General features: G+C 39.6%; 1 protein-coding gene across 6 annotated transcripts in view; it reads right to left on the bottom strand.

The window, feature by feature from the left end:
- Window positions 1-12,415, bottom strand: part of GRIA4 (glutamate ionotropic receptor AMPA type subunit 4) — a 273,775-nt gene that overhangs the window by 62,778 nt on the left and 198,582 nt on the right. For all 6 annotated transcript variants that reach the window (XR_015749727.1, XM_087966209.1, XM_087966208.1 and 3 more), the window contains exons 6-9: window positions 11,835-11,993; window positions 10,542-10,709; window positions 8,038-8,142; window positions 170-280 (exon numbers count right to left, since the gene is read on the bottom strand). Coding sequence is in view for 5 of the 6 variants with exons in the window: in XM_087966209.1 (XP_087822335.1) it covers window positions 170-280; window positions 8,038-8,142; window positions 10,542-10,709; window positions 11,835-11,993 (543 nt within the window). In the remaining variant the exon portion in view is untranslated. The remainder of the gene's footprint in view (window positions 1-169; window positions 281-8,037; window positions 8,143-10,541; window positions 10,710-11,834; window positions 11,994-12,415) is intronic.

The raw sequence follows: 12,415 nt of genomic DNA, 5'->3' as shown, positions 1-12,415 counted from the left end.
GTTTTGAAAAGTAATCTCCAAAGCACTCTAAATTATGTAAAAATGTTCTCAAGTCATTTGAAATAGATAGAATCCAAAACATTACTTCCTGAATTCTACCAAAGCAAGCATTTAGTGAATAATGAGGTAAATATTTGGCTTCCCTCAAAGAGTAGAAAAATAAACTTACCATAATTGTAGTTACAATTACTGTTCTGTTCTCAAGGGCAGCTGTGTCATTGCCCATTGTAGGCTCATGTTGAATCAAGACTAATTTATCCATGTCATTCCAGTATCCAATCTGTAATAAACAAATGCAGAAGCTAACTTTCTATTCACTGCTGATGAAGTCAACCACAATAGTTAGTTCAAATGTAATTTAAATGTTGAATCAATCTGTTCCCCACCCCACTACAATGTGACAAATATTTTATCTCCTGGTTGTCTTACTTGTCCCAGCTTCTGCCAACCTAGCAGTTCGAAAGCATGTAAAAAATACAAGTAGAAAAATAGGGGCCACCTTTGGTGGAAAGGTAACAGCGTTCCATGCGCCTTTGCCATTTAGTCATGCCAGCCACATGACCACGGAGACGTCTTTGGATAGCGCTGCCTCTTCAGCTTTGAAACGGAGATGAGCACTGCCCCCTAGAGTTGGGAACAACTAGCACATATGTGCAGGGGGAACCTTTACCTTTACATACGTACATGTCATATATTTCATCATGCATAATCATGCAAAATCATACATGACAGCAAATAAAAGTTTCATTTCAGAATCTCAGATTTTAATTTATATCTGAAAATCTGAAATAAAACTTTTATTTGCTGTCACTGTGGGAATTAAGCTGTATAATATGCAGTTTAATTCATATGGAATCTGCATTGTTTTGCTTATGGTTTCAAGGGATAAACATAATTGGTATTTGATACAGTATCATTTTGCACAATGGCTCCAATATCTACCTGGGTTTTTCTTGTTTGTTTTCTGTCTCTAATGATCCATTACTGGTGCCTTCCTCTCTTCACTGACCAACAGACACCGAGTTTTCTCTCTTTTTCTTGTGCACTTTTGTTTCCTTGAATATCTACAAAATGTCATTTATCTGTATCTCCAAGAGAGCTTCATTCCCTTTGAAGTGCTCAGAGATATAAGTCTTTCTTCACAATAGGATAGAAATAAATAATGATAAGGCCCTTCTAAATTGTTTATTTAAGAGGTGATTATTTCTCTAGTAGCCGTGAAAAGAATCCAGGATTCCATAAAAGTGTTTATCAGGTATCTTTCCCCTCTTTTCCTTTATTTCTGTAAGTGTTCATGCCTATATTATTTTATTCTTGGGGGTGGAAAAAGACTGAAAAGTGCATCTCGAAACTCATTTATTTATTTAATTAATGTATATTTCCATCTATTCGCCCATGGCGACTCAAGGCGGCTTACACAATGTAAAACCATATTTAAAACAAAAAACAAAAATAAAAATAAAAAACAATGAAAAACTAACAAAAAGAATCCAATAAATTAGTAAAGTACAATAGAACAAAATTTGAAAAAAAAAATCATACTATTGTAAATCATGTTTCTTTGTATTTTCTTAATCTGTATGCTACATATGTTCTACCAATGGCTCAGGTTGTCACCAACCCCCATCACTATCTTTTTATCTCATTCTTTTTCTCCTGTTTAGATTCCATTATTGGAACATATTATAATTCACAGCTTCATTCAAGATCAAGGCTTGGAGCTACTAAGTTTTATAATGGAAAAATGTGACACACCCCACTTCCCATCACATACAGATAGTTCTCTACTTACACTCACAATTGAGCCCAAAATTTATATTGCTAAGTGAATTGTTTAGTGAGTTTTGCCCTATTTTACGACTTTTCTTATCATAGCTGTGGAGTGAATCACTGCAGTTTTTCAATTAGTAACACGGTTGTTGAGTGAATCTAGCTTCCCCACTGACTTTGCTTGTCAGAAGGTCACAAAAGGTGATCACATGATCCCAGGACAGTGCAACCATCATAAATACGAACCAATTGCCAAACATCTGAATTTTGATCACATTACCATGGGGATGCTGCAGTGGCCATAAAGCGTGAAAAATGGTCATAAGTAAAAAAATTTAGCGCCATTGTAACATCAAACGGTCACTAAATGTATGGATATCAGTTGAGGATAGCCAGAAATCCCAAAATGCATTTTTGTACTTCTTATCTGATATGCAGAAGCTAAGAATAGGAGGTAATTTTGCAAAGGAAAGCCTTTTTTCATAGGAGAAGGGTGGGTGGCTGCTGAGCTGGTAGAAGGGAGGTCCTAAAAAAGCAAGTTTTGGGCAGGGGTTGGATTCAATTATTTTAACAACTGGTTCTGTGGGTGTGGCTTAGTTGGTGGGCGTGGCTTGGTGGTCATGTGACTAGGTGGAAGTGGCTTGGTGGTCATGTTATTGGCTGGGCGTGGCCAACTCAATATCACTCACATCGAGGCATGCTTCTCCTTGCCTGGCCTCTCATGACTGTGGGGATGCTGCAACAGTCGTAAGTGTGAAAAACGGTCATAAGTCACTTTTTTCAGTGCCATTGTAACTTTGAATGTTCACTCGATACAAGCAAAGTACCAGCAAAGGAGGAAAAAAAAAACTCCAGAGAAGTTCCAGAGACAGGAAGTCTAGTCCTGCCAAGAATGTAATAAGGGTTAACGGAGAGGCAGTTTCTGTTAGCAACACCAGAATGTTTCCTTCCTTACAGGATTAGCCCAGTAATTTCTTCTAACAACCGGTTCTCTGAACTGCTTAGAATGTTAACAGCTGGTTCTAGCGAATAAGTATGAAGTGGTAGAATCCCACCCCTGGTTTTGGGAAGAAGAAAGAACATGGAAGAAGATAATGGTTGGCAACTTCAGTTAAATTTAGGCAGCATAAGATGATGAAGTTGGTTGGTTTTAGTTTTAGGCAATATGGATTGGTGGCCTGAGTTGGGCAGAGTAGTGTTGCACTGCTGAAGTGTTGCAAGCTTGAGGAGAGGCCTAAGATTTTAGAAGAGGAGCAGATCACTGTCCAAATAAGAGTGTTGAAGACTGGTGATTAGCTAAATATTGAGAGAAGCTCTGCTTCCGTGTTTGGAGCTGCCTCTGCCATTTGGAGCCGCCGCTGCCGTTTGGAGTGCCGCCGTCACGTTTGGAGCTGCCGCTTCCGTGTTTGGAGCTGCCGTCGTGTTTGGAGTGGCGGTGGTGCTCCAAACAGCGGCAGTGCTCCAAACACGGAAGCGGCAGCTCAAACGTGACGGCGGCACTCCAAACGGCAGAGGCAGCTCCAAATGGCGGCGGCTCCACTTCCGTGTTTGGAGCTGCCTCTGCCGTTTGGAGCCGCCGCCGCCGTTGGAGTGCCGCCGTCACATTTGGAGCTGCCGCTTCCGTGTTTGAAGCTGCCGCCGTGTTTGGAGTGGCGGTGGTGCTCCAATCAGCAGCAGTGCTCTAAATGTGGAAGCGGCAGCTTCAAACGGCGGCGGCGGCACCAAACGGCAGAGGCAGCTCCAAACGGCAGAGGCAGCTCCAAACGGCAGAGGCAGCTCCAAACGGCAGAGGCAGCATCTCCAACAGCACTCCAAACGGCGGCGGCGGCTCCAAACGGCAGAGGCAGCTCCAAACGACGGCAGCAGCTCCAACGGCACTCCAAACGGCGGTGGCAGCTCCAACGGCACTCCAAATGGCAAGTCCCCCCACCCTTCCCCCTATTTTGCATGTTTTAAACTAGGCCTAAATTTGGGGGGAGGGGCTTAATTTGATTTTATGCCTAGAAAACATGCTGGGTCTTCCTATTGGTGGAGGCCGTATTGTTGGAGAAACACGGTATTTTGATTAGGGATGATATCAGAAAAAAATTAATAAGAAACGTATGTATTTAATATTTGTTACGTGTCTTAACACCAGCAAGGATTACCTTCACACAATATTGGAAAAATGAAGAAACATTGCAAGATGAAGAGATAATTAAGAAGATGTTAGCTTTTGCAGAAATGGATGGACTTACATTGAAAATTAAACAGAAAGAAGACACAGAATATTATCAAACACGGAACTTATTTTACCAGTGGTTGGGAAAAAATGGGTGGAGAGTAAGAATGGAATCTGTATTACTAAGCAAATTAAATACCCAGACAGCACGATGTTTATTAAGCACTAAGAAGTGGAATTAATAGAAAATGTAATAAAATTTATTTTTAAAAAAGAAAGTGAAAGACTAAGAATCAAAGAAAACAGAGCCATTCTAAGAAAGAGAGAGAAAAGTACTGTCCACTCTACTTCCCCATTTCTTATCGCTAAATAGGGACAGTCTTGGAAAATAGAACAGTGTACATGTATATATCAAACCAACACTGTAGTATGCAGACATATACCATCAGAAAATATTTAAGCTGTGCAAGCAGAGGGGGAAAGTTTCATTTTTTAAATTCTTTTTTGTCAAGCGATTATTAGATAAAAGTTCCTTTTACAAAATATTTTAAATCTCATGGCTTCACTTCTCCCTGGCTAATTATCAGTTAAAATGGTGAGGAGGAAAAGGTGGGAGAGCCCATTTGACTGTAAATAGCCTTGCTAACTTGCCAAGGAATGTGGTTGAAAGGGAAAGCAGATACTATTTGCCTAAACAGAAGAGCAGAAATGTTCTCAAGAGATGTTTTGCACAGTGTCTTTCATCAAATTCAAGGACTCATTAGGGAAAGCTGTATATGAAAGTATTAACAAAACCCAAGCCAGAAGTACAATAACAGCCCTTGATGTAATAGAATGATCTGTGAAAACTTTTCTTTTAGAAAAGCTTGAGATGGATTCAGATCAACCCAGGTATTTTTAGTATAGACTTGCTTTGTAATATTTAATCTACTGGGGCTCTAGTTATTATATCAGCTTCATTTACAAAATGCTGCCTGTTTCCAATTATAGAATTGAACGTGCATATTTTCATTTAAGGAACTAGCTGTAGTTGATAATACCGTGTTTCTCACATAATAAGGCCGGGCCTTATTTTTTGAGCCCCAAAAAACGGCTAGGCCGTCTTTTCGGGGTGACTTAATTCCCCCCTTGCATCCTCGCCAACAGCCGCTCCTAGCGGGCGATCATGGCCAAGCACAGAGAGCTCCCTACTCCCACCTTTGCTGCAGACACCTTTGGCACCCGCCGCTGTTACTTTCCCTTCTGCCCATTCCGCAGCCACGTTTGGAGCTGCCGCTTCCGTGTTGGAGTGCGCCGCCATTTGGAGCTCCAAACACGGAAGTGGCAGCTCTAAACATGACGGCGGGCGATCTTTTATTTTGGTCCGCGCGAAGTTCAGAGCGAGCAAGAGAGGGAGACTGCGATGCCTCCATCCGAGATGGCAACCTCACTAGTTGATCACAACGCGTGGCTGGAAGCCTGAATCGGCGGGATACGATGGTGATCTTTTTGGAGCGAGAGGAAAGGGAGAGAAGAGTTGCGGGCGTAATTTGCAGGAGGAAGTGGGTGTACCCCACGGCAGGGAGCCCAAGGAAGAAGGGCTGGTAGGCAACGGAGAGCGTCCCGTAGCTCTGGAAGCAGCCTGAGACGCGCCGGGAAGAGGCGCAGATGCTGCCTTGTAGTCCCCAAGCCAACTGCGTGCGCCGCCTTTAGTTATGTGCGCTCCGCGCTTTGGGCATCTCCGTGTGATCGCGACCCTGTCCTTTCCACCTGGCGCCCTTGCTGCTTTCTGGCTCTTTAGCAAGGCATCGCAGTCTCCCTCTCATGCTCGCTCTGAAGTTCGCACGGACCAAAATAAAAAGATCGCCCACCGTCATGTTTGGAGCTTCCGCATTTGGAGCTTCTGCCGCCGTTTGGAGCTCCAAACAGCGGCAGTGCTCCAAACACGAAGCCGGTTGCTAAAGAGCCAGAAAGCAGCAAGGGCGCCAGGTGGAAAGGACAGGGTCGCGATCACACGGAGATGCCCAAAGCGCGGAGTGCACATAACTAAAGGCGGCGCACGCAATTGGCTTGGGGACTACAAGGCAGCATCTGCGCCTCTTCCGGGCGCGCTCTAGGCTGCTTCCGGAGCTACGGGACCCTCTCCGTTGCCTACCGGCCCTTCTTCCTTGGGCTCCCTGCCGTGGGTACACCCACTTCCTCCTGCAAATTACGCCTCGCAACTCTTCTCTCCCTTTCCTCTCGCTCCAAAAATATCGCCATCGTATCCCGCCGATTCGGGCTTCCAGCCACGTTGTGATCCACTAGTGAGGTTGCCATCTCAGATGGAGGCATCGCAGTCTCCCTCTCTTGCTCGCTTTGAATTTCGCGACCAAAATAAAAGATCGCCCGCCGTCATGTTTGAGCTGCCACTTCCGCGTTTGGAGCTCCAAATGGCGGCAGCACTCCAAACACGGAAGCGCCAGCTCCAAATGTGGCGGCGTAATGGGCAGAAGGGAAAGCAACAGCGGCGGGTGCCAAAGGTGTCTGTAGCAAAGGTGGGAATAGGGAGCTCTCTGTGCTTGGCCATGATCACCCGTTAGGAGCGGCTGGTGGCGAGAATTCGGTGCTCCTAACGGCAAGCCCTTCCCCTTATTTTTCATATTTTAAAATAGGCCTAAATTTGGGGGGAGGGGCTTAATTTGATTTTATGCCCAAAAAACATGCTGGGCCTTCCTATTGGTGGAGGCCGTATTGTTGGAGAAACACGGTATTTTATTTTGATTTTTTGCAGAGATTAAAAAAAAGCCCTCTTCTGTGTAAGGTTCCAACAGTGGAAATACAACAAACAAAACAAAACTTTGTGTATGAAAAATAGGACGACTAAAGCGGGCAGGCGGATTAGGAATTTAATTGCAGAAATGAAAACATGCACCCCTGTGAATGTTTTTTAAAAAAAGATATTAAAAAGCTGGGTAATAAAAATACATGTGTTTTCTCCTGCCCTTAAATGTTCTGATGCATGAGAAGAAATTGCTGAAGGAACCATAAATCATAGTACATAAACCATAAGAAGCAAGGATATTTCTTGGCAGTAAAATTAAAAGCCTATAACTTTTTTTTTTTTCTGATGACCTATCCTTGTTCAGAAAATTGATGTCAAAAATGAAGTATCGGGCTTTGGAGGACATGAATTCTAGATGGTTGACGCTTGACTTCAACTCTTACATCAAGCAACCATCAACAAAGTATATAGCCAAATGAAAAGGGATTACTATGTTTCAATTTTATTTTATATTCAATTTTATTTATTCTATATTTTATTCAATTTTATATACTTATTAAGTCACAAGTATAGAGCATATTTGAAAGATAAGAGGAAACTCTTATGTGTTTCAGCAAACTACAAATTGCTCTAATGGTTGAAGCTCCAGATAGAAGTTCTGAGACTATGAGTTCTAGTTCTGCCTTAGGCATGAAAGCAGCTGGAGGCCAGACACACTCTCTCAGGCTAGTTGTTGTTGTGGGGAAAGTAGGAGGAGGAAGGTGTGTGGGATATGTTCACTGCCTTGATTTATTTGTAAAAATAATTAAGGTAAGATACAAATAAACAAAATAATCTCTGTAAGCATACAATCAAGACATTATGTCTGTCTCCTCTTATTGGACTCTAATTACAAATGAAACAGGTGAGCAAATACTCTTAATATTCCAGATCTCTTGTTCTGAAACCTCGTATTAAAAAATAATAATAAAGGAACGTTCATTGAAACATTTGAATTGTCCTAAAGTATTTATGTTTCGCACAGTAATGAGAAAAAAGCTTACCAGCTATTTTACTTCTGGCTTCCTTTATTTTTCTTTGTATTCCTAACTCAAACCTTGCTTTTTTCACTGTTGTTATGAAAACAAAAAGCCCAGCAAACAAAGGATTCTGCCCTTATGACAAAGAAAGATGCTGTGTCTTGTTATATGAAAAATTGCATACATGTTCTAATAATAGAGTATTATTAAAAACCGGATAATAAAATGGTTGGTACTGTAAACATAATTGGATTTATTAGCTAAACTGTGTTCTATTAACAATTTCTATAGATACAGAGACACACATGAATGAACTAAACAAATAATGCAGAATTAGAACACACCTTTCGAGGGCCTGTGCTCTTCAGTTCAAATACATCCATTGAATAGTTGACTCTACGACCATAGTGGTCAAACTGAACATTTCCAGTCAGTCCTTGTATTCGAACCTTCAAATTGAACATAAAATTAAAATATGGATTAGTGATAAAAGTACTTATTCATTGCAAGATCTCATGTAGAAGTAAACCTTTTTCACAAGGGACATGTTAATTGTTTACCCAGATTCATTTTTCTACCCCTAGATCAGGTCTGTCAAACTCCCAGCCTGCGGGCTGGATGCATCACGCGCTGGCCACACCCATGCCCGGTTTAGCAAAGGGGTAAAATGTCCCGCTACATCACGTGATGCCACCGTGGCAGTTTGACACCCCTGCCCTAGATTCTCTCCAAAGTTTTAATAAGGATGAAAGAAGAGCATAGCAATCTCTGTGTGCTTTTGGTTTTTAACACTTTGTTCCTCAACAAACCTTTATAAGGAAATGTCTACCTCATCCCATCCCACTCTAGAATCTTAATTTAGACTGAATCCAAAGCATCAAATGTAAATGTCAGGTTTATGTCACGTGTTCTGTCCTTGAAATGCTGAAGTGAGGAATGGTTAGCACATAGCCCATGGATTATCCATAGCTAATTCTTAAAATTACTTTTAGAGTGTCTCAGGATGAAAATTCAATAGCAAATTTCTGGCATCCACTTCTTAGCAATTTCTGTACGTAACTAAAGCTAAAGTAAAAAATGTCAAATGCCTAAATATTTGTATTTTTTTTAAAAAATAGAAATGTTCTAACCATTTGTATAATACAATGAGGTCACCATCTCATTGTTCTGCAGCACTCCGTTGTCTACAATATTTGACAATACAGTACTTGATTTCTATCTCATACGGGCCAATGGTGTAAAATAATGGGGGTGAGGGTGGGGGGAGAACAACATGAATTTTTTTTCAAGAAAATGATTTTTTACAGTCTCTTCAGGATTGTTGTTTTTTTTACTTTTTCTTTTCCTATAGACCAAAACAATTCTCCGTGAAAAGAAAGCCTAAAAACTCCCAGTCTGGATCAGAAAACTTCTAAGTCTCTATATTCATCAGGGTATGGAGATCCTTTTCATCAGTTGAAAAATTCCTGTTTTATTTCATTCTTAAATTATATAATAAAGCAGAAAGATTGAGAGATTATTTGGAATTCTAAGTTATATGGAGCCATCAAATCTTCAGGATGCATTTGGCATGCATGTTGAAAAACATAAAATAATTCTTAGACAAAAATATAAACTTTTCATTTCTTTTATCATTGTGATGTGAGATTAGGTTTTCTGTATTCATCTCTTTTGGCAATAAATCACTTTTTTTTAACCTCATAATTTTGGAGAGAAAAAAAAACCTGGCTTCTGTTCAACATGGAATAGATTAATGTTGTCCACTCCAAGAAAATGTTACCCTATTTTTTACTTAGATTTATATCACCCACTTCCATGAGAAGTTCAAGGATATATACAAATCAGTCTCATTCAGATTTTCCCTCATGAGAAGTGCTCAAATAGGGTTGGGCTGAGAAAGCATAACTGGAACAATCATACAGTGGGTTTCTATACCTGAGAATGAATCTTCTATTTCATGCGAAACCAGCATATGGAGTAGAACTAACATTTTTTTCATTTGAATGACAAATATATAATGAACAGGGGCAGCTGCTAGAACTGGCCCCTTTGTTGAAATGAGAAAAGCAACAGTGCACAAAAGGATTGCAGTTTATGCTGCATTATGCTTTTATCCATTGGTGCTGCCAGTCCCCTACATTTCATTCTGTTTGTATCAGTGGTGGAAATAAAGCATAAGCAATAGCCCTTAGACTTATACAGTGCTTTACAGCCCTCTCTAAGAGGTTTACAGAGTCAGCATATTACCCCCAACAATCTGGCTCCTCATTTTGCCCAACTTGGAAGAATAGAAGGCTGCTGAATCAACCTTGAGTGTGATGAGATTCGAACTGCCAAATTGCAGGCAGTCGGCAATCAACAGAAGTAGCCTGCAGTACTGCACTCTAACCACTGCGCCATCATGGCTCTTATGTTTATTTATTTTATTTATTATTATTATTTTCTGCTCATCTCACCACAAGGTGGCCCTGTTCAGTTTGCTAGTCTCCAAACTTTAAAACACAGATGGAAAAAAAAAATCCAATGTTTGATCATGTGCCCAGGAAGATTCTGCAAAGTTCATGTGAAAAATGTTCATTTTTCAGTGCCGTTGTAACTTTGAAAGGTCACTAAATGTGTATTATTGTTTTAAATGGTCTTTCTGTATTGCATTCGTATCGTGTTTAATTTTGTTCTCTACCCAGACGTCCGTCTAAGAGATGGACCATTAAATAAATTTATTTCATCAATTAATTAAATGTAACACAGTAATTCCAATAACCATCTGGCAGTTTAAATGTTTGTGATAATTTCTAATATAGCAGCTTCCACAAAAACCAAGCAGATGTAAATCTTATAAGAACCACACCTGTTTCAGTGTCCTCTCCATGTCAATTCCTTGGCTCCATGGTGCAGCTGGATTTGCAAGACAATCCCCAGCATTTCCTCTTCGAGAAATATCTATTTTTTGCTTTCGAAGATTTCGGAAAGTCTCGGCCATCACAAGTACTCCGTCATAAGTCAGAGCAGAGGTATACTAATCAAATGGAAAAATTGTACATCAATTATACCTAGTATTACAATTATGCTAAAAAATAAAACTATTAAATCTTTGATTCCTCCATTGACAAGCATTCGTTTGGCAAGCTGAGAAAGATTTCCTAGTAAAAAAGGATGATAAAATTGCCACATTCTTGGGACATTAAGATTAAATTTAATTCTGAAGTTATATTATATAAGGTGATTTTAGGAATTACAAAAGAACTAGAATAAAATGGAAAATTGGACTTCCCATAAAATGTACTTTTGGTCAGACAAGATTGGATCCAAGAGGAAAGAGTCAATCCTTTCACGAAGGCAAAGCCAGTAATATGACTTTATGACCTGCCCCTGAGAACAGAAAACTTCTCAAAGTTGCAATAATTGATTTTGGATGGAACAAAACTGATAGAAGTTGTATAAACAATGGATAAATGAATGGATAAAGTAAAAAAAAATCAGAATAATAATAAAGAAATAAGATATTTGGGAATTCTTAATTAAATAGGGAACAATACATACAATAACAAAACTCCTTTAAACTCAGTTTACTAATGAATACGAAATAAGTTTCACTATAACTGGAAAGAATTGTTTCACTCAATCACAAAAAGGACAACAGAGGGAATATCTGTAATTCAGGGTTGAACTGTGGAGTCCTTGATGCTCTCTAAGCTAAGCCCTAAACTTGGTTATTTGCTTGCAGACATTTCATTACCCACCTATGTAACATCATCATTTGTTTCTTATTATGATTCAACCTTTAAATGAAGAAAGAGATAATTCTGGATATGGAATGGAATGTACCAGTCCCTGTAGCAAGCCTTAGAATGATTATCCAAGATATCCTTCACTAAACTCCATCAGAACCCAGAAGAACTAAGACTAATATTACCACCAACATTATATTTATCTCAGTGCTCACAGTTTGGTCAACAGCAGGATAAAAGTCCCAGGCTGGGGAAAAACAAAGTATGAAGATTAAGTAAAAGGGACTGAGGGAACCTGATTAACACATAGAAGTCAATAGATCTTCACAATATTAGGCAGTTACTTATAACTGCAGTATGGTTGAAGTCAAGTTATATGAAAGGTTATTTCAGATTTTAATGTAGAATAGAACCTTAGGGGGAGTTTCTGATCCTGGGTATTCTCTCTGGTCCAGTTTCTTCCACCGTTGCATGAGTTTAAAAACCATAGGTGTATTGAAGTCCACTAATTGAAACCCTGTGATGTTGGCTCCTCCATGCATAAATCTGTCCAGGGAAATATCTTTGAATCCCTGTGAAAAAAAAATTCCATCATATTGTAATTTTATCCAGCATGTCATCAAAACTTTTTCACTGACATTTAGTCATTATAATGGTTAAGTTAAAAGGTTATATTTTATTCTTCAACTATTTTAATCTGATCCTTGGGTGTATTTAATATGAATACAACTGTTCCATTTTCCAATACAATATAATGCATTTATTTATGTATATTTTGTATAATTGTACACTGATATAATTCTACAGCTGGCTCCACATAGACTCATATTTAACAGACTATTGAAAATAACTAGTTTTATTGCTTCTATTTTTCCCTTAAAGGCATCCCAGGGACCATGAGATCTTTCTTAGATCTCTCCTCTAAAGATGGAGAGAAAAGTTTGTACAGTATTCATATATTCTCCCACAGTCACTGCAAAAACTTTTGTGGCAT

This window comes from Notechis scutatus, chromosome 5 (assembly GCF_049901735.1).
Source record: "Notechis scutatus isolate UNSWTSFEM ecotype Mainland chromosome 5, rNotScu1.2, whole genome shotgun sequence".
Lineage (NCBI taxonomy): Eukaryota > Metazoa > Chordata > Lepidosauria > Squamata > Elapidae > Notechis > Notechis scutatus.
Note: the sequence above shows the minus strand (reverse complement) of the source record. Positions and strands in the feature narration are given on the sequence as shown.